This window comes from Phascolarctos cinereus, unplaced genomic scaffold, assembly GCF_003287225.1.
Source record: "Phascolarctos cinereus isolate Bilbo 61053 unplaced genomic scaffold, phaCin_HiC Scaffold_5;HRSCAF=322, whole genome shotgun sequence".
In the NCBI taxonomy this organism is placed as follows: domain Eukaryota; kingdom Metazoa; phylum Chordata; class Mammalia; order Diprotodontia; family Phascolarctidae; genus Phascolarctos; species Phascolarctos cinereus.
The window spans coordinates 192,242,395-192,261,031 of NW_027555958.1; the positions used below are offsets into that span (position 1 = coordinate 192,242,395).

At 34.0% G+C, this 18,637-nt stretch overlaps 1 protein-coding gene across 5 annotated transcripts in view; it reads right to left on the bottom strand.

Moving 5' to 3' along the window:
* Positions 1–1,905: 1,905 nt before the first annotated feature.
* MYO6 (myosin VI) overlaps positions 1,906–18,637 on the bottom strand; it is a 234,539-nt gene continuing 217,807 nt past the window's right edge. For 3 of the 5 annotated variants that reach the window (XM_021000192.2, XM_021000193.2, XM_021000195.2), the window contains 3 exons: positions 17,849–17,875; positions 8,714–8,932; positions 1,906–6,451 (listed from right to left, as the gene is read on the bottom strand). In XM_021000192.2, the coding sequence (XP_020855851.1) occupies positions 6,252–6,451; positions 8,714–8,932; positions 17,849–17,875 (446 nt within the window). In that variant the 3' untranslated portion in view covers positions 1,906–6,251. The remainder of the gene's footprint in view (positions 6,452–8,713; positions 8,933–17,848; positions 17,876–18,637) is intronic. The other 2 variants (XM_021000194.2, XM_021000196.2) reach the window with 1 other exon arrangement.

Below are 18,637 nucleotides of genomic sequence, written 5' to 3' on the forward strand. Positions count from 1 at the left end.
GAGTGTGTGTGTGTGTGTGTGTGTGTGTGTGAGTGACCACTACAAATGCAAAACACAACTTGTCTGTAACTTAGTTGACAGTCAATTCAAGAATTGCTACAGAAAAGTTCATCACCTGGTGGCCACACAGCTAGGTTGGTAATCAGACAACATATAGTCAATAAATATATACCAAGTGCCCCCTCCCCACAGTGAAATCATATCCATTATATTAACAAAGGCAGTAGGAATTATTTATCACCAGACCCAACATTAAGAAATAGCATTTATACAGTATTGCATACACAGTAGGTATTCGAATAAATTCCTGATGTTTGAGAATGATAACAATGTTGTTGTACTGGGAGTCAGAAGACCTTGGTTGTAACTGACATTCTGTCCCTGACCTTAAGTAAAGAAATTGACCTCTCTGGGAACTCAGTTTCCTCATCTGTAAAAGTAGTGGGACTGGAGGTTGAATCAAGTCTTTTGGATACCCCTCAGGTCTAGAATTATGTTTCTAATATAATGGTTAATACAGTATTTCCAAAAATTCTTCAGATTACCAATCCCTCTACCAATTACAGATCACAACCTCTATTACTGGAGGGTCCCCAAGAACTGCTATTGTTAGCAAGTACATCATTCAAAGGCCAAACTCAGCAATCATCTTCAGAAAACTTGGCTAAATTGGTCTATGGCTATGAAGTCTACCAGAAGGCGTACAAGTAAAGATTTTGTAGCTAGGTAGGGCCTACCAGAGCTCTGGCAATAACATAGCCATAGAGAACCCAATATCAGCTCCATGATACAATGAAGCATTAGAGTAGAACTTTAAAAAGGTGTCCAGTATTAGATTAGGAAATAACAAGAGCTCACAATAATGTGGTATTCTATGAAGCACTTTCTTCATATTATCCTCATTTTACATATGAGGAAATTGAGAGAAGTTAAGCAACTTGTCCACAATTGCACACCTAGTAATGATTAGAACTAACACTAGAACCCAGGTCTCTTGACAAAAAATCTAATGCTCTTTTCAGGCTATACAAAAATATATACATATTTTACAGTGCAAAAAGCTGAATATTTGCAAGCTCTACCCTAGAAAAGAGATGAATCTTCTGCAGTACATTTGCATGCTAAGGGTATATACCTTCCAATTAATACTCAATAGTTTAAAGTACACACAAGTCTACATAAAACAAGCTTATGCACCAGATAGATTTAGCTTCAGTCATTTCTGGGGTATTTAAAAAAAGTAATTGGGACATTTTAGACTCAATTATCAGAGAAATCCCACTTGTCCTTTTACTCCATGTACAATCCTACTTTCAGAGATTATACAATTAAAAACTCACACCATACTAATTTGAAGACGATGTTTGCAGTAGACAAACCATAAGGGAAAGCTTACGAAGCTCTTCTTTCAATTAAAGAACATAGTATATTAAAGAGCACATTTTTCCTATTTTTGTAACTTTTTATCTCAATTTTAACTGGTATCATAAACATGTTTTAAATGTACATTTTAATGACAAATTAATCCTCATTAGCCCTTATCAATGTCAAATATGAACTATTTCCAAATAAATTTGTTATAAATAGGCTTTTCTTTCAATAAAATATGCCTGTTTCTTACACATTGGTCAATTTATCTTGAAATGAATATCATCCTGTTTTATTTTCAGCTTTTAATGATTTTAGACATAATTTGTAAAAAGCTATTATAATCAAAAGACAATAAAATATTAAATAGCAGCATCAACAATCTCAACTAAAATCTTTACAAATGAAGATAATTAAATTTTCTAGTCATACAACACTCCCTTTAGAAAAGTCATCCCTCCAACTGTTATACAACTTTCTTTTCCTCTAAAAAACAGACTATAAGTGCGCTGAAAACCCACACAATACAAGGCAAAGTTCAACATGGGATATATTTATTATTTGCAATTTTCAGTACATCAGTAAAATAATTTTAGGAAGCATCTATTTTGATACATACTTTGAAGAATAAGATTATATAATTCCTGCAATTGAAAAGCAGAAAATTTAGCAATGGAGAAAAAAAGGTAAATTCACAAATTACTGTCTGTGTTTTAAATGTGAGCTTCTGGATAGGTCTCACACTTCAGTGACATGGTGGAGAATCGATCTACTTTTATATATATATATATATATATATATATATATATATATATATATATATATATATATATTTAAATTTCCTTGAATAGGATTCCTAATTTTATCAATTGAAAAAAAGTAGATACCTACACTTTGAGTGTATTCTAATGGTGGAAACAGAGAAAATACTTAATTTAACCTAAATTGCATTCAAAGCTTGACCCTAATTCAAGCAAGTATCTATTTAGCTACAAAGAATGGGAGTGCTTCCATATCATCCCTTCCCCTAGTAATTTACCATTTCAAGTACTATTGCTAACACTATTTAGACAAAGATGTGTTTGAGTCCTCAAAAGTACATCTTTTCCACAAGGAAATAAATGAACTACCAATTTCTTCCTGCTCTGATCTGAAATAGTCATTGATCTCTCTCTTACACTGTCCTTCTAAAAAAAAAAGTTTCCTTTCTTCTCAAGTTATTGAAAAGACCTTAGAATCTTATCCCTGTAGCATGTTTTTCAAAGTGAGGAACCAAAACAGAAGAATCTCCTTTTCTTATTGTTACTACTGCCATTTTCTTGGTCATTTATACCTCCCTTCTTGTACTAGCTCTTTTTTTCCCCTATCTTTTTTTCTACCATGCTCTTTATTAGCAGGGTAATAGTAATAAAAAATGGTATTCCCAATCTCACATTTCCTACACCTAGAAGACAAGAACTTAATAAATGTGATATAGTTACTGCTTACCAGTATAGAAATTCTTCCACCTTTTTGTTTGCTTTTTAAAGGTAAGCCAACAGTGTGGTAAAGGTGAATAAAAGAGTGGCAAAGTAGTAGACGCCATCAAAAGAAATTTGAGAGCTACTGCTCAGCTTCCTTTGGGAATGCAAGCAGTGATTCATAGGATTATAAATCTATAGAAGTGCAAAGGACTTCTGAGGCCATCTAATCCAACCCTCTCAGTTTACAGATGAGGAAACTGATGCCCAACGAGGTTAAGTGACTTGCCCAAAATCACAAAGGTATTAAGTGTCAGAGGCAAGATTTTTAAGCAAGGTCCTCAGATTCCAGAGACAGGGTTTTTTTTTCCCACCATACCACACTATGTCCTTTTGAAAGGAAACAAGAAAGTAAATGACCACCTATGCTTCTATGTAACTAGAATTAAATACTCTAAAGGAACCTAAGACTTTTTAGATTTGACTTCACTGGAAACCATGGAAATTATTTTTAGAAATAGTACCTTTGAAGAAACAAGTAGTTTCTTCAAAGAGAGCATATATATAAAGAATCCTCATGACAATTCTCCTAACTATAACCTTCCAAACGGCAAATTGAATTTCTAAAAACACACCACCTATTTTCCACTTTAAATTATTCTTTTTGTGTTTTATTGAAATACAATAAACAAGGTATCTCAATTTTTTTTGAAAGAATGGCATACAGATGAAAAAATATTTCTAAAAGTGAAATATATTCTAAAGGGTAGCCTCCTTTCAGTGCACCTTGGGCACACATTAATTTCTCTAATGAATTAGAAGCAGAAAACATTTACTCTGTTAATGCTGAAGTATTAATTGGAACATATTTTTGTCCATCTTTTTCAAGAGTTAATATATACCCAGTTTCATGCATATCAAAGAAATATGCAGTCAGGTGTAAGCAAGCAATAAGGATTCAGTGCAGACAAAAGCCTTAAAATACAGATTATTCAGAACAAAATTATTCTAACATTCTCAGCTAAAATAAGTGGTTAAAGTATGAAATGATTTTTCTCCATTCCCTGTGTCATCTTTCTCTATATAAAGGGACTAGTTTATCTATCAACACAGGGAAACAACTGTATCAAATGCCCTTAGGAACCCTGATTCACTGCTTCTACAGGTATCCCATTAGAATGAATAGTACAGCCTAGAGTTCTAGTAATACTCTCACTAGCTGTCTTTTGTTCATGTTAGCCTACTGTTATGTAGGTTACTGAAAATCAATTTGAATTAAAGTAACTCTCTTGGTAACCAACATTAACTCAGGAGACCATTCTAGGCAGATACGTTTTGGGATAACTACAGGATAAAATCAGAAGCAAAGTTTTACTAGATTTTGTAAGGTGATACTAGACCTGAGAAACGGGGAAAAGAAAGGTGAAGATACTTTATTGAAATATTTCTTTTAAGTTATTTGATTAAAATGGTTATATCCTTTTTAATCAATCATTTTCTGTATGATATCTATTATTGCATCAAGGAGACTACCATGGGGCAGGGGGAAGCTGTTTCTGAGCTGAATACTAAGAGAAGGAAGAAAATAGTAATGTCTTGGAATGCTGAATTTTCTTCTAAAAGTCTCATGATCAGTTAATATGAAACTATTTCCCTATATTCAATTAAAAATATCTATTAAAAAGACAACAAATACCAATTTGAGTGGGATGTGATAAGATAAGGAAGGTCATTTCACAACCTAATCCCACCTATCAAGGAACCAAATACCTTAAGATTAAGATGAATCCATGAAGCAATACAGCTTTCAAAGAAACCTATACTAGTATTTTCAATTAAGAGTTCAATAGAGCTTATTTCCTTACTGTAAAAGAAGTCAATCACTTGCATAGTATAATCATAAATAAATATTTTTGTACTAAAACATTTTCACACATAAGATAAGAGTATTTCTGAAAACAGTGACTCTGGCAACACAAAACACTATATAATCAGTTGGGAAATATTTTCCTAACTATAGTTTTCTTTCTAAAATTCATTTTAAAGCTAAAGTTTCAACAGGATTAAAGAAAGTGTTCAGAGATGCATTTTGTTTCCTAACTTTTAATCTTCACTACAGCCAAATGAGACTTTTGACTTTTAAAAAGAATGCCAACACAATCTAGGTTATGTCACTTTTCCTTCAAGTTTCTAGTATGAATATCATAAACACCAAGTTTTACACTGCTGATAATTTTATCAGAACTAACACAATGATAAAATGTTTTTAAAATTATTTTAGACATAAGAAATTAGCAATTACTGGGCAAAATAGTTTTTAAATTATACAGCCTATAAAACAGTACTACAGTTACAATAAAAAAGGTCTCAAAGGCAAAGCATTGGGCTTAAAAAAGTTTTCAAATTACTTGAAAAACAGTAGTCAAAAATTACATTAAGTGACTTAAGGTCTTGACACAAAAGAAATTTTTATCACTTGAATCACAGCAGAGACAAAGCAGAAAAGATATATGAATTTAGCCTAAAACATTCCAGTTATGCCACAGTATATTTTTCCCTTATGTTTTTCTTTTCTCTAACTGAATTATTTGCAATTTTTTCTATTCAACATTTGTATTAACTAAGTGCATATTTTTGCTAAAGAAAATAAAACTAAGGTTCTTCAAGAAACACACATTTCAGATTCCAAAAAAGAGAAAATTGTGCAGGATATAAATTTTAGTGTCTCCTTTATTATACAATACATCAAATACACTTAAGAGCTTCCCAAAATTCATAAAGAATTATTTCACTCAAGCCAAGGCTCAACAAAAGGGGAGAAATAAAGTTTCTAACTTTAGATGAAATTTTCCTGAATTCCTGGTAAAGTTATTAAGTTCAGATACTAAAAAGCCTCCAGACTAAGACATCAAGGTCTTGATCGTATTTAAAAATACCTAACCTTCTCTGTATGAGAAACTAAAGCTAAGGCCTTACAATTCCAGTTATAAGGTATAACATACCCTCATCTTACAGGGTTTTAAAAAGCCAAAGACTTTGGTTATTTAAAAAAGTTTCTTCTTTCAATAAGGGCAACTCTAATTACTTAATACAGTATATTATCAAAGGATGAGAAATGCCAGAATTTGTTGACTTATGCCAAGTGTTAGAATTTTGAGAGGCTTTTAAAGGGGGATGCACTAGAGTAATGATAGAGATGGAAAAATACTGGACAAAAAGTCTTCCAGCTCAAAATTAGAGTTCCCTACTGAAACTAACCCTCAAAAGTACAAATTAACAAACTCCCATGATTAATAAAATCTGTTCACTTTATATTAAGCCTCTACAGCATGATTATGGAATGTTTAAATCCTCTGGGAAACAAAGGAATCCTTCCTTGGTATTCCTGCCAGAGTTCCTAGCTCTATACTCAGTGGGCAGCAATTATTTTAACAGGTTCTGCAGCATGGCTGTTGCGTATGTAGGCCGAGCCTGTTTGCTTTCAATTGCATTCTGAAGATACTGGATGCCACCACAGCGTTCCCAAATCTCTTCAAACTGCCTGGGCAAAATCTCAGCACCACGCTTCCGAGTTAGACCAGTCTCTTCAAGATTTAGCTCGCACATCTCCATGTCATCCTTACCTATAAATTTTGGAGGCATATGAAAATCATAATACAATTTCAAAATGATTTAACATATTAAATAATTTGTATCCTCTTAATGTCCATAGTTATAGTACTGATTAAAAGTTATCCTTTTAGCACATTATGAAAACTACAATTCTCCCAAGAATTCCACAAACCTGGTTTCTCAGAAATAACAAAACATTCCAATAAAACACCAGATAACTTATCCACTATTATAAAGAGCTACATCATGAAATATTTGGTAATAACTAACAGCTCTATGGAAGGACCTTAGAATTACAGAATTTTAGAGCTAAGGATCTGTTAGTCCAACCCTATTACTTGCTACATGATTAAACTGGGACCAGGGTAGAGAAGCATCTTGCCTAAGATCACAAGCACAACTAGTGGCCGAGCTGAGGCTAGAACCCAAGTCTCCTGACTCCCAGTCCAGTGCTTTTTCGAGAACTCCACACTGCATCCTGTCCCAGAGTCCCAGACTTCTATCATCCTTTCAGTTCTGAAATTCCATAATTACTCTTATCTCATTAGATAGTGTCAAGAAAAATCTATCCTCTCAAATTTTCTACAGTAAAGGAGGTACCATTTTTTATTATCCTGTACAGGTTTCACTGTAGAGCAATCTACATAAGTTTTATTGTCTTTAGATATATAGATTTTGAAAAGTCTCCTAAAAAAAACCATCACTGCAAATGATAACGAAATTAAATCATAAACTCTGGCCATAGCACATTTCCCTAATTACAATATGCTGAGAAAACTACATTTCTTTGTTAACCCAGAGAAAATCAATTAAAATAAAAATCCTTGACTTATTCAATCATAATTTTTTTTTTGCTTTTAGGCAATTGGGGTTAAATGATTTGCCCAGGGTCACACAGCTAGGAAATGTCAAGTGTTTGGTCTGAGGCCACATTTGAACTCAGGTCCTCCTGACTTCAGGGCCGGTGCTCTATCCACTATGCCGCCTAGCTGCCCCTCAATTATAATTTTTAAAACATCAAGAGCAGAGAACCCAGAAATCACAGAGGGTTAGAAGTCAAGAAGACCCAAAAATCTACAACTGAGTTTCTCATCTAAAGCTTTTAACTAAAACCTCCAGACAAAAACAAATCACTTTGAATGATCTGACACATAGTAGTAATGGCCATTAAAGCCCATAAAAAAGGAATGGAGAGACTGGTATGTCAGGCACAGAAAAAAAGCAGTTATAAGTTATATTTGGCGGTGACTTGCCAAGGACAAACCTGAAGCGTCTTACCTGTGCTTTCAACCCAAAGAAAATGCTTTGATTTCAGGAGGAAAAACAAAATGACTGAGCCTGTGGATTAGGTTTATTGTTACAACAAAGATGGTTTTGTTTATCACCATCTCTTTGACAAGTATTTCCCAAACTGTTTTAATAAGCTCCATCTTCTTACACTTTTATACACACAATATTTCTGAAGCACTCATTACTTCTCATGGAATTCAGAAGCTGCTTTCTTTCTATCTATGTTATGCTTTGTACCAACTTTTTGATATCATGGACCTCTTTGGCAGTCTGGTAAAGCCCCTGATCAGAATAATTTCATAAATATGTAAATACCTAGAATTACGAAAGAAAATATTTACATTAAAATACTGTTTTCTTCAGCTAAGTTCACAAATCCCCTGTAATCTATCCATGAACCCTCCTGAGAATACATGGATCCAAGGTTATGAACCCCTGCTCTAGGGTTTCAATCTGTGTGGTTAAAGTGATCAGAGACAACTTTATATTCATAAGAAGCCCTTTCAAAGCATTCTGCCATTATGGTTGAACAAACTGGTTCTTAGGTGGAAGATTTGTAGTTAACAAAAGCACCCCATTTCTAAACACACATCTACTCCTATAAATGCATGCATCTGAGAGATCTTAATGTATAGGTCACAGAACCAAAAGATTTTAGATTTGGATGAGACCTTAAAGATCACTAAGGTCAATCTCCCAACCCCTGTAGCAATCCCTTTCTTTAACATCACTGACAGCTGGTCATCAAGCTTCTGTTCAAACATGTTTACTGATGAGGAGCTTTATCTATCTAATACAGGGGTACAATTCTTTCAATATAGAAAGTGATTGACTTTCAGTTAACCAGAACTTATATTTAACCATAATACTTTATTTCCACCTAGACAGATTCTCTAAGTTTTTGCTGTCTAAATATATTTTAGGACAATGCTGCAAGCTACTGTTATTTTTAATTTTTTTAATTTCATATGAAACATACGCACCAGCTACAAGAAGGATAGGTGGTTTGTCAGGATGAAGTTCCATTTGTCGGGCAATCCAAGGGCCATCAAAATGTGCATACCACCAACCTTTCTTCTTATTCTGAGGATCTTTGTATTGGTCTGCAGGGCGAATGAATGGAATACGGAAATAGCGTTGCTGCCGATTCATTTCAATCTCCTGCTGTCTGGCAGGAAGCTGAGTTGTTGGGTTCTGCTGAGCTATTATACAAAATGAAGAAAGTGACAAGACAGGGAAAAAGAGAGAAGACAACAACTTCAAATTCACAGAAGTCTTCTTTTAAAAAATTCAATTACTCAGTGTTATTTGAATCAAGATTCACCATAAATAAAAACTGAAAGTAAATAACTAACATAAGAATTGAAGTATGGGGTGTTTTTTTTTGTATTTTCTCTTTTCAAATAAATGTAAATGTAAAAAAATCTCCTCTGACCTATACAAGAAACTATAGAAGGTTCAGACAGGCACCAGCAACGTGAGGCTCCATGCATTGATATATACCTATACTTGCAACACTGTTTTCTCCCTTCACATTTCTGAACTGAGGTCAAGTTCTTTCCACCCCCCACTCCTAGAATGACTAGAAAGTGTATTGTTTCATTGCTAGAAAAGAAGGTCATTTCACTGATTACAGAGAGACAGGTTTGGGGCTGTCAGTGAAAGTTTCAAGGCTTGCACTCCGGAATAGGACTGGCATTTAATCCTTCCACGGCTCATGAAAAAGAGGAAAGTTTTGTGTGTAGCAGGAAACACCAAAAGGTAATTGAATCCAACTGGAACCTCATATGAATGTAACTTTTTGAATTGGTGTGTGCACCTTGAAGTTGGAAACTTTGCTACAATTTATATGAGATTCCTACTCAATTGTTTAATAGATTATATGTTTGAATCTTAAGAAGTGTCTTGTTCCTTACACATACAAGAGGAGCTTAAGCTACCTGAAAATGCCTTGTGTTACTTTTGTGAATGATACACTACAATTTAATTATTATTTGAACAGAACAAGTTTTTGTATGCTGTTAAAGATTTTTATCAGTGTTAAAAGCATCTTAAAAGCATTTTGGTGCTTCCGTCTCTTAGTAAGTAACAGAAATGTTAATAATTCAACAGTTTAATTGTTATAGGCATATTAACAGTCAATATTATCTGATGCCTTAGGTAAAAATTCTTTAATGAACTTCAGTTTTATTTAACAACAATGTATACTACATTTTCAAGGAGAAACTCAATGAAGTAAAAATTAGAGAATAATAGCTTGAGATACTCCTGGAATAAGGAGCATTTAAGGAGTGAACAAAATAAAGGAAGGTTTAAACAAAGAATCTGAAGGTAGTAAGGAAGGTGTGGGATGTTATGAAAGGCAGGTTGACTACACTGACAGAAAGGGTTGAGAAAGTTTTGGCTTTAAGTGAGAAGGATGTATGTAACTTCATGTGTTTATAGGGAACTACAGATTTTAACTACATTAAAATATGCTCTCATGAGGGATGACTGGGGTAGATTAAACCTAGTATCAGATGTCTACTTTTAAATTCTTTGGCAGTGGATTAGCTGGAAATAGTGAACCCTATAATATTGAATGCTTGGAATAAATAGCCCTTGTACAAATGTAATACTAAATAATTGAAATTATAAATTTAAGATTCTGTATGATGCCATTTGCAACACAGATCCAAATGTAATTGAATTTATTCTAGTGTTATTTTAATATGATGTTTATGATACATCAGAATTTATTATACTATTTAGCATTAAGACAAATTGAGAAAATTAATGGATCTGAAAATTTGTTAACTGGGTAACCCTAAGCAAGTTACTTTCTATCCGTTTACCTCAGTTTACTAATCTTTAAGGGAATAATAATAGCACCCACCTCACAGGGTTGTTGTGAGGATCACATGATTGCACAGTGCCTAACAAGGCCTGGCATAATAAGGCAAGTGCCATATAAATGTTAACTGTTATTATCATTAAATTAGGTGTAACTGCTTCATACTTGGTAACTCTATATAGAGTTTTTAGATGTGATCAGTGTATAGCATCAATGGTGATGAATGATTTTCTGTGCAGGGTACTTTAGAAATGCATCCAGCTGAAAAGAGATCATCTGATTAGTAATGTTTGTTTCAAGTTTCAAATATATAATAGTGTTTATGGTATTGTTCTATTTCTAAATTTCTTTATGTTATGAAAACTGGTAAACTATTTTACCAGTTATGTCATTAGAAGAGCAACTTTTTATAACTTGGATGTTATTAGAATATGAACTGAACTACTGAAGGAAGATGGAAAAATTATTTAAAACCTGTTATGTTATCAGCCCTGCTAACCCTATTTTATAATGTTTTGTAACAGCAATTCAAGAAACTGGAAATTTCCACCTTTGCCTGTAATTAAGAGGAAGTCACAGCTAAAGCTATTTGGCTATCACTTCTGGGAGTTGTAAGATTTTTACCTAAGGCATTAAGGGTTAATTGTCATGATGTTAAAGCCTACATTCTAATAGGATAATGGTTAATTATAATGTAGACTTGTAGACTTCTCTTCATTTGTAAACTTGCCAGGTTTCATGAAACCATCTGTGTGGATACGGTCATCAGCCCTGTGAAGGTAGCTCATAATGGGTTATGGAATTTCTATACAATGATGAAACTGGCTTACTGAAAATTCACAAGTTTGCTTTAGCAATACTTTTTCATGATTGATCTTTACACCAGGATGAGTCTAAAGAAAAGAAAAACAAGTGAGTAATGTTAAATGAAATCTCTTGTTATGTGTGTGAGAGTTCTAGTAAACTTGTACTGCTTATTGCAATTCCATGGGAATAAAAATAACTGTCTAGCCTTCAGCTGTGATGAGTGAAACTTGCTATTTTAGATGAAAGTTCTTGAGACTCTAATTGATATTGCTCTGAGTTCTGAATTCAGGTATAGTTGTCTGATGGTTCATTAAGTCAGTAATCTACCATTCAAGAGTGTGTCCCTAAACCGTTATAGGTAGAGAGGTCTGTATCTGAAAAAAAGCCAAGTGGACAACCTTGGCACAGATAGGATCCTTTTGGCTCAATTAGGTCCTTTCAAACAAAAATGTTTCCCATCTGGTTATTCCTAAATCTATGTATGAGGTGGAATCTATATTGCCTGATTGGCTGTCAACTGTGACTCTTACCTGAAATCATAAAGACCTAAGGATGCTTTATACTGGTATATATATTTTGTCATTCTATGTCCTTAGGCCAAGGTTTGAAGGACCAGCTTTGATGATGTTATAATTATTTCCCTGCTTTTTCCTCTCATAGCAAATTTCTATAATCAGAGCAAGTTGTCTATAGAAGATGTGAGCATGGTACAAGGCTGCAAGATCTTACTGTTTTCAATCTGAATGTGTAGTCATTCCGTAACCCAAACAACTGAATAACTTGGGCTTATCATCAGCCTACTAATACATACACAATCATGTAGGAGATTAGATCCCTGAAACAGCTCATTCTTTCAGAATGCTGTGGGAATAATAGGACAAAGATACAAAAAAACCCCCTGTGAAACAAAGACATTAATCTATTAATTTATAAGGTTAAAGTCAGAAACCTCTTTCATTTTATTAAGGAACAGAATTTCAATACCATACATCATCTTAGTGAAGAGTAATGTTTGTAATATCTGTTCCATTTGAACATGGCTAACAATTAAATACCATCTACTACAAGCAATTCAGTTTGATATGCAGTTCTCTGTATATAATTGGGGATTAACTGCTTAAGTGTATCTACACATTCCATCCCAAGTCTTTTACTATAATTGAAGTTAACTTGGAAACTTTCATATAAATTCATTTGTGTATCATAAGTCAACTTCTTATAAACTATGTTCTATGACCTGTGTTTTATGTGAAGATTAGGTCCTTATCTGTCTCTGATCCTCTTAAGGGTGGAATTCAATAATTGAACTGAATTGGAATTAATTTAAATTAGGTGGAATTTAAATTTTGAATTCTGAAATAATTAAGTTAAAGTAAAAATAATAAAGTAAAAAATGTGTAAAATGTTTGAGAAAACAAGATCAAATACACACACACATATAAATATAAAGTTTGGAAGGTTTTGAGAGTTCTGCCTTCTGTAGTATATAAAATATTTTGTTTGTATTTGAAAGCCTTACATATATTAATGTAACAGTAACCCTGTAGCTTGTTGTTAACAGTGTTTATGTTGGGTATAGAGTTTAGATACAGATAGAAACAGCAAGGGGTATTTAAAACTTAAATTCTCTGAAGTTTCAAGTGAACTATGTGTTCCTAATTTGACTTTCCCCTAATAGATTTGTTATTTATTAGATCAGAACCACAAGGTTCCAGCTGGTTTTCACCACATGAACTAGTTGTTGGAGAAGTAATCTTTGTGACTTGTATTGAAATCTTGAATTGAGATCTGTTTTATAAAAGATTTTAGCAAGTACATCTACGAGTCTTTACAAGTAACTTGGAACCAGAAAGGAAATCTACTGAAATGGTGCCCCTGACAACATGCTATTTTCCAGGTTGCCCCAAGAAAAGGTGTTTCAGACGACTGCATGGGCCATCAGAGATTCACAATGAAGTGTTTGATTGAATAGACACTGAGAATGGGTTACTAAATCGCAAGGAGACTTACTGTTTGTTAATATGGATGTCCATTACTGTACCCCTTTGGCTTTTACTTTCCATTACCTGTATACTAAGTTCTCTCGGTTATCTTGAAGTTGTATGATTTTTCCCCCTGGATTAGCCCCTCATTTTGAACATTCTTACTATGGCTTGTACTGTGCTTGGTTAATGGTTCTGATCTGACTTTATAATTGGAACTACCCTATATTATCCCCAAAATGTAAAATGTCCAGAGTCTCTTGTTAGCTTTCTGTTTGTTGACCTTTATCATTGTGAAATGTTTCTTCTCTGGGTAGTATCCATGGTAATGTTTTACCAACTGCACTCTTTCTGGTCATCAGCATACCCAGGGGTCACCTATGACCAATAGGGGGGATGTTAAGGAGCCTCCTGAGCTTGTCTTGAGCTGCCATATTTTCCAGAAACACCAGACCTGGAGTATGCAGAAAGCCCTGAATGTGTCACAGACAAATCCCCCCAAAAAATTTATGTAATTTTTATTTGCACCCCAAGCTGGTCTCCCTGTATATCCTTGGGAGTCAAAACAGGACCCAGTCAGTCTGCACCAGATTAAAAAACTGTTTGTGCAGCTAGAACCCCTGTAGATAAACAGACCATCCTTTCTTCATAGACTAGCAGTTCCCAAGGGAAAAGAATGAGGCTCTTGCCATCACCCTTTCTCCTCCCATTCGGGAAGGGATTAATCCTTTCCCCTCCCCTATAACTTCCCCTTTTCCCTGTAATTTAAACGCCCAAGGCTTTCCATGTACCACTGAACTCCCTGCACCTGTATAAGAGTTCCACATGCATGTTCATTTCTCTTATAATAAATCCAGTTGCAATACATGTCTCATGGACTTATGATATTTTTCTAGCTAGTATACCCAAATCATTTAATTATATTTATATTTTTTCTTCCAAACAGTTCAAAATGATATCTATAGTAAAGCAAATAATATGAGGAAAGGAGTAACTTTGGTTTTTCTTTTTTAATGAAAAACAATTTGACAAATCTAAAGGATGTATAAACACTGTCAGATATATCCATTTCAATTGATGAGCATATCAAAAACTACTTGTTAATCAAGTTAACATATATTTTCAAATGTCAAATTGATTCTGGCAAGTTTAAATAATAGCCCTGATTTAAAACAAAACAAATATCTTTTATGATGTGAGTAAACGCCATCCTATATTGACAGAACTTTCCTCTTATTCGCTCTCAAATAACAATATTTTCTCCATATTTTGAAATCCAATGAAGGAAATAAGTTTGATAATGTATGATGAAAAATAAACTTCTCAGAACAGATATTACAAACAACCAAATAACTTCTAAAAGTCATGGAATGCATAACAGATATTCCTATTTAACTTCTTGCCAAAAAAAAATTGGGAGAAAGAATTGATCAATAAAATGTTTCTTTAGAACCACACAAAAGCAGAAAGCAACAACTGTTAAGCAAAGCCCAGAATAATTCAAAATATAGTTCCAGTTTTGTTAATGAGGTGAAAAGCCTCCAGCACCTTTTGAAGAGAACCAAATGTGTTAACAGAGAGATACTCATTCTTTTTTTGTTGTTGTTCTTATACCCCCAAAATACTACTTTCAATTTTGTGCTCAGATTTCAGAATTTTAAAATCACTGTCATTTTGCAAATCTCAGGAAAATGAACAACTTTTAGTCCTTTTAAGTATTACACAGAAATCCAGCAGTCTTCCATGGAATGAAGAATGAATTTTCACAGGTCCAATAACCACCCCATAATTAACCTAACATTTCATAAGCCTTTCAAGTTTCAAAAGCACTGTGGAGACAGTGTGGTGTAGTGGAAAGAGCAATAAACTTGGTGTCACAGGACCTTGATTTCAATTCTGGCTCCACCACTTACTACCTGTGTAACATTCAGCAAGTCACTTCACTACACTTGGCCTCAGTTTCCAATGAAGGGGCTGGGCTGGATCAGTACACCTCTAAGTTCTCTTACATTTCTCAGCCTATTACTTTTATATGATCTGATCAACTGGCAGCCTTCAGAAATGTAAATAAATCAATAAAGGAGATATTAAGAAACAGAACATCAAATATTCAACAGCTGTGGTTTCGTGTCTTCTCCATCCTCAAAAAACCCTCACTCAATTTGTTCATCCCTGATAACTACCATCATGTATTCATCCTCCCTATTGAAGCTAAACTCCTTGAGAAGGTGCCTCCACTTCCTCTCTTGTCACTCTCTTCTTTACTCTTTGAAGTCTGTCTTCCAACTTTATCATTTAACCAAACTGCTCTCTCCTAAGTTACTAACAATCTCTTACTTGACAAATCTAATGGCCCTTTCATGGCCCTTTCCTGACCTCTGTGGCCTATTCTCCCTAGGTTTTCATAACACCACTCTCTCCTGCTTCTCCTCATACCTATCTGATTGCTCCTTCTCAGTCTCCTTTGCTGGAACATAATTCAGGTCGTGCCTACTTACTTTGGATGTTCCATCAAGGTCCATCAGCCTCTCTTCTCTTGCCATACTATTCCACTTGGTGGTCATATGAGTTCCTATGGATTGCATTATCATCTCTATGTTTATGATTCTTAAATCTATTTATCCAATTCTAACCTTTCTCCTGACTTCTGATCTCATATCTCCAACTGCCTATAAGACATCTTGAACTGGCTATCCCACAGACATCTTAAATTCTACATGTTTAAAACTGAATTGATCTTTCCCTGTTCCTATTCCACTCAAGGGTGGAATCATCCTCCCAGTCACCTAGGCCCACAATCTAAATGTCATCCTTGACTCCTCACTCTGCCTTACCACCTGCATCCAATCATTTGTCAAGCCCTATTGATTTTACCTTTGTAATATTTCTTGTATATGTCTACTTCTCTCCTTACACTGCCACTACCCTGGTGTACAGGCTCTCATTACCATATGCCTGGCCTATTACAATAGTCAAAAGATTGATCTGTCTGCCTCTAATCAATCCTCCACTCAGCTGTCAAATTCATAAGTGCAGGTCTTTAGGTCTGACCCTCCTTTCCCCATTTAATAAACTCCACTGACTCCCTATTAACTCCAAGATCAAATATGAAATCCTCTATTCTGCCTTTTAAAACTCCTCATAAACTGACGCCCTTCCTTTCCAGTCTCTTATACCTTACGTCCCTACATATACACTGTGATCCAGTGACACTGGCCTCCTTGCTGTTTCTCACACAATACTCCCTTTTCCTGACTCAGAATGTTTTCACTGGTTATCCTGTACACCTGCAATGTTCTCCTTCCTTATCTCCACCTCCTCGATTCCCTGGTTTCCTGCAAGTTTCAGTCAAAGTCTCATCTTCGACAAAAAACCTTTCCTAGTTCTCTTTCATCTTAGTGCCTTACCTCTGAGGCTACCATCACTTTATCCTACCTATATCTTGTTTATATGTTGTCTCCTCCATTAGATGGTGAGCTCCTTGAAAACAGTGATTTTTTTCCCCCTTTGAATCCCTGGCACTTAGAACAATACCTAGTAAATAATAGGCACTTAATAAATGCTACCTGGCTGACTGAACAAGTACTAAATTTGAGTACTACAATTTTTCTGGGAGCCTAGAAAGCAATCTCCACCTGAAAATCTAACATTTGTTAATCTTCTTAATAACTTTCTTTAAAATTCACTTAAAATTTTTGTTTTGTAGAATAAAACAAGTTTTATATCCAGTACTGTAAATTATCAGGAGCCCTTTTAAAAAATGCACACACAACATATCAGCAACATAATATGGCATCTTATCCAAACAAATCATCATTTTCACTGATTTTCAGAGAAATCTGCTAAATAGTAAGCTGAATCACTGATTTTATGTTATCTAAGAGTGCATATTACAGAAAACGAAAAAACCCAGAAGAAAAATTTTTCCCAATCAATCCATCCCTGTTTGTTTGTTTGTCCGTCTTATAATTTGGTAGCTTTTCTTTCTAATCCTGAGCACAGGTATCAACATCCAAAATCTGTTTCTAATTAAAATGCATAGCAGCTTATTGGAATCAATTTTTATGTTCTAACACCATCACCTAGAAAAAGATACTGTTTAAGAACCATCACCTAAAGTTAGTTCTGATTCTAAACAAACAGCTGTTATATTAAGATTACAGAGTTTTGCTACAATAGAAAGAATAATACATACGGTATAAAATGCTTGTTACTTTTTTAAAAAGGTGGTATTGTTAAACTATTAAACAGTAGATTAATGGGTTTAATTAAATTTACCTCAACATATATGTATGGTTCAATGAGGAAGGTAAAAATACAAGCATTTTAGAGCTTCTGCAATTAAAATTTTTCAACTCAAAAGGTATTCTATTGCAGGTAAATAAATTTGTACTATAATTTAATAGGAAAGTGTAGCAAAACACTGATTAATTGAAGTTAGAAAGTTTAACCCATCTTCCAGTTAGCTTATAATTAGTTAGGATCTTCCCACTTACGTGAATTGTTCAAAAATGGTGCAAAATCTGTGAACAAATATTTCATATTGAAAATATAAACATGCCATGATAATGAACACTTATAATTCATTAAACTCATCCTTTCAGGTGACAAGGAGAATTCACATGTATGTGGTGCTTTCTGATTAAAAGAAAATAAGGTCTTTTGATTGATTAGGTTTCAAGAATTTTATTTGCTTCAAATATGCAAAGGACAAAGTCATATCTGTTCTTAGTGGTGACAACTGTGATCTACAAAACAAAAGCATAGTGAATGTACTACAATTAATGTTTCCAATGGTACCAAAATTTTCATGCAAAAAGGAAAGAGAGCTAAAAGTTCTTAAAAAATTATAGTCATTAGGTATGGAAAAAAATCAGACTATTTTTAGATAATGGACTCAATTTGCTTCATTTCTTCAAATATCCTACACATCATAAGTTTAAGCCATTCCTCATTCTAGAGATCAACTAAATAGCAGCTGTCAGGTTAATAGTTTTGAGCAATTAAATATCATCTATCTTTGAGTCATTAGCTAGCCCCTCTCCTATCTTCCTGAAATAAATAATTTGAAGTACGTCTCTTTACAAATTTAATGAAACTAGTGATATTTAAGAAATCACAGAGTAAGAAATTTTTTAACTATATTACAAAGATTTGGTAAAAAAAAAATCTTAATTTGGTCTTACTAGTTATAATAATTTACTTCTTATAATTATTATAAGAATTCACCATGACAGTTCATCATGAAGTCACTAATACCAAACTGTTACATTTTTGTTAATCAC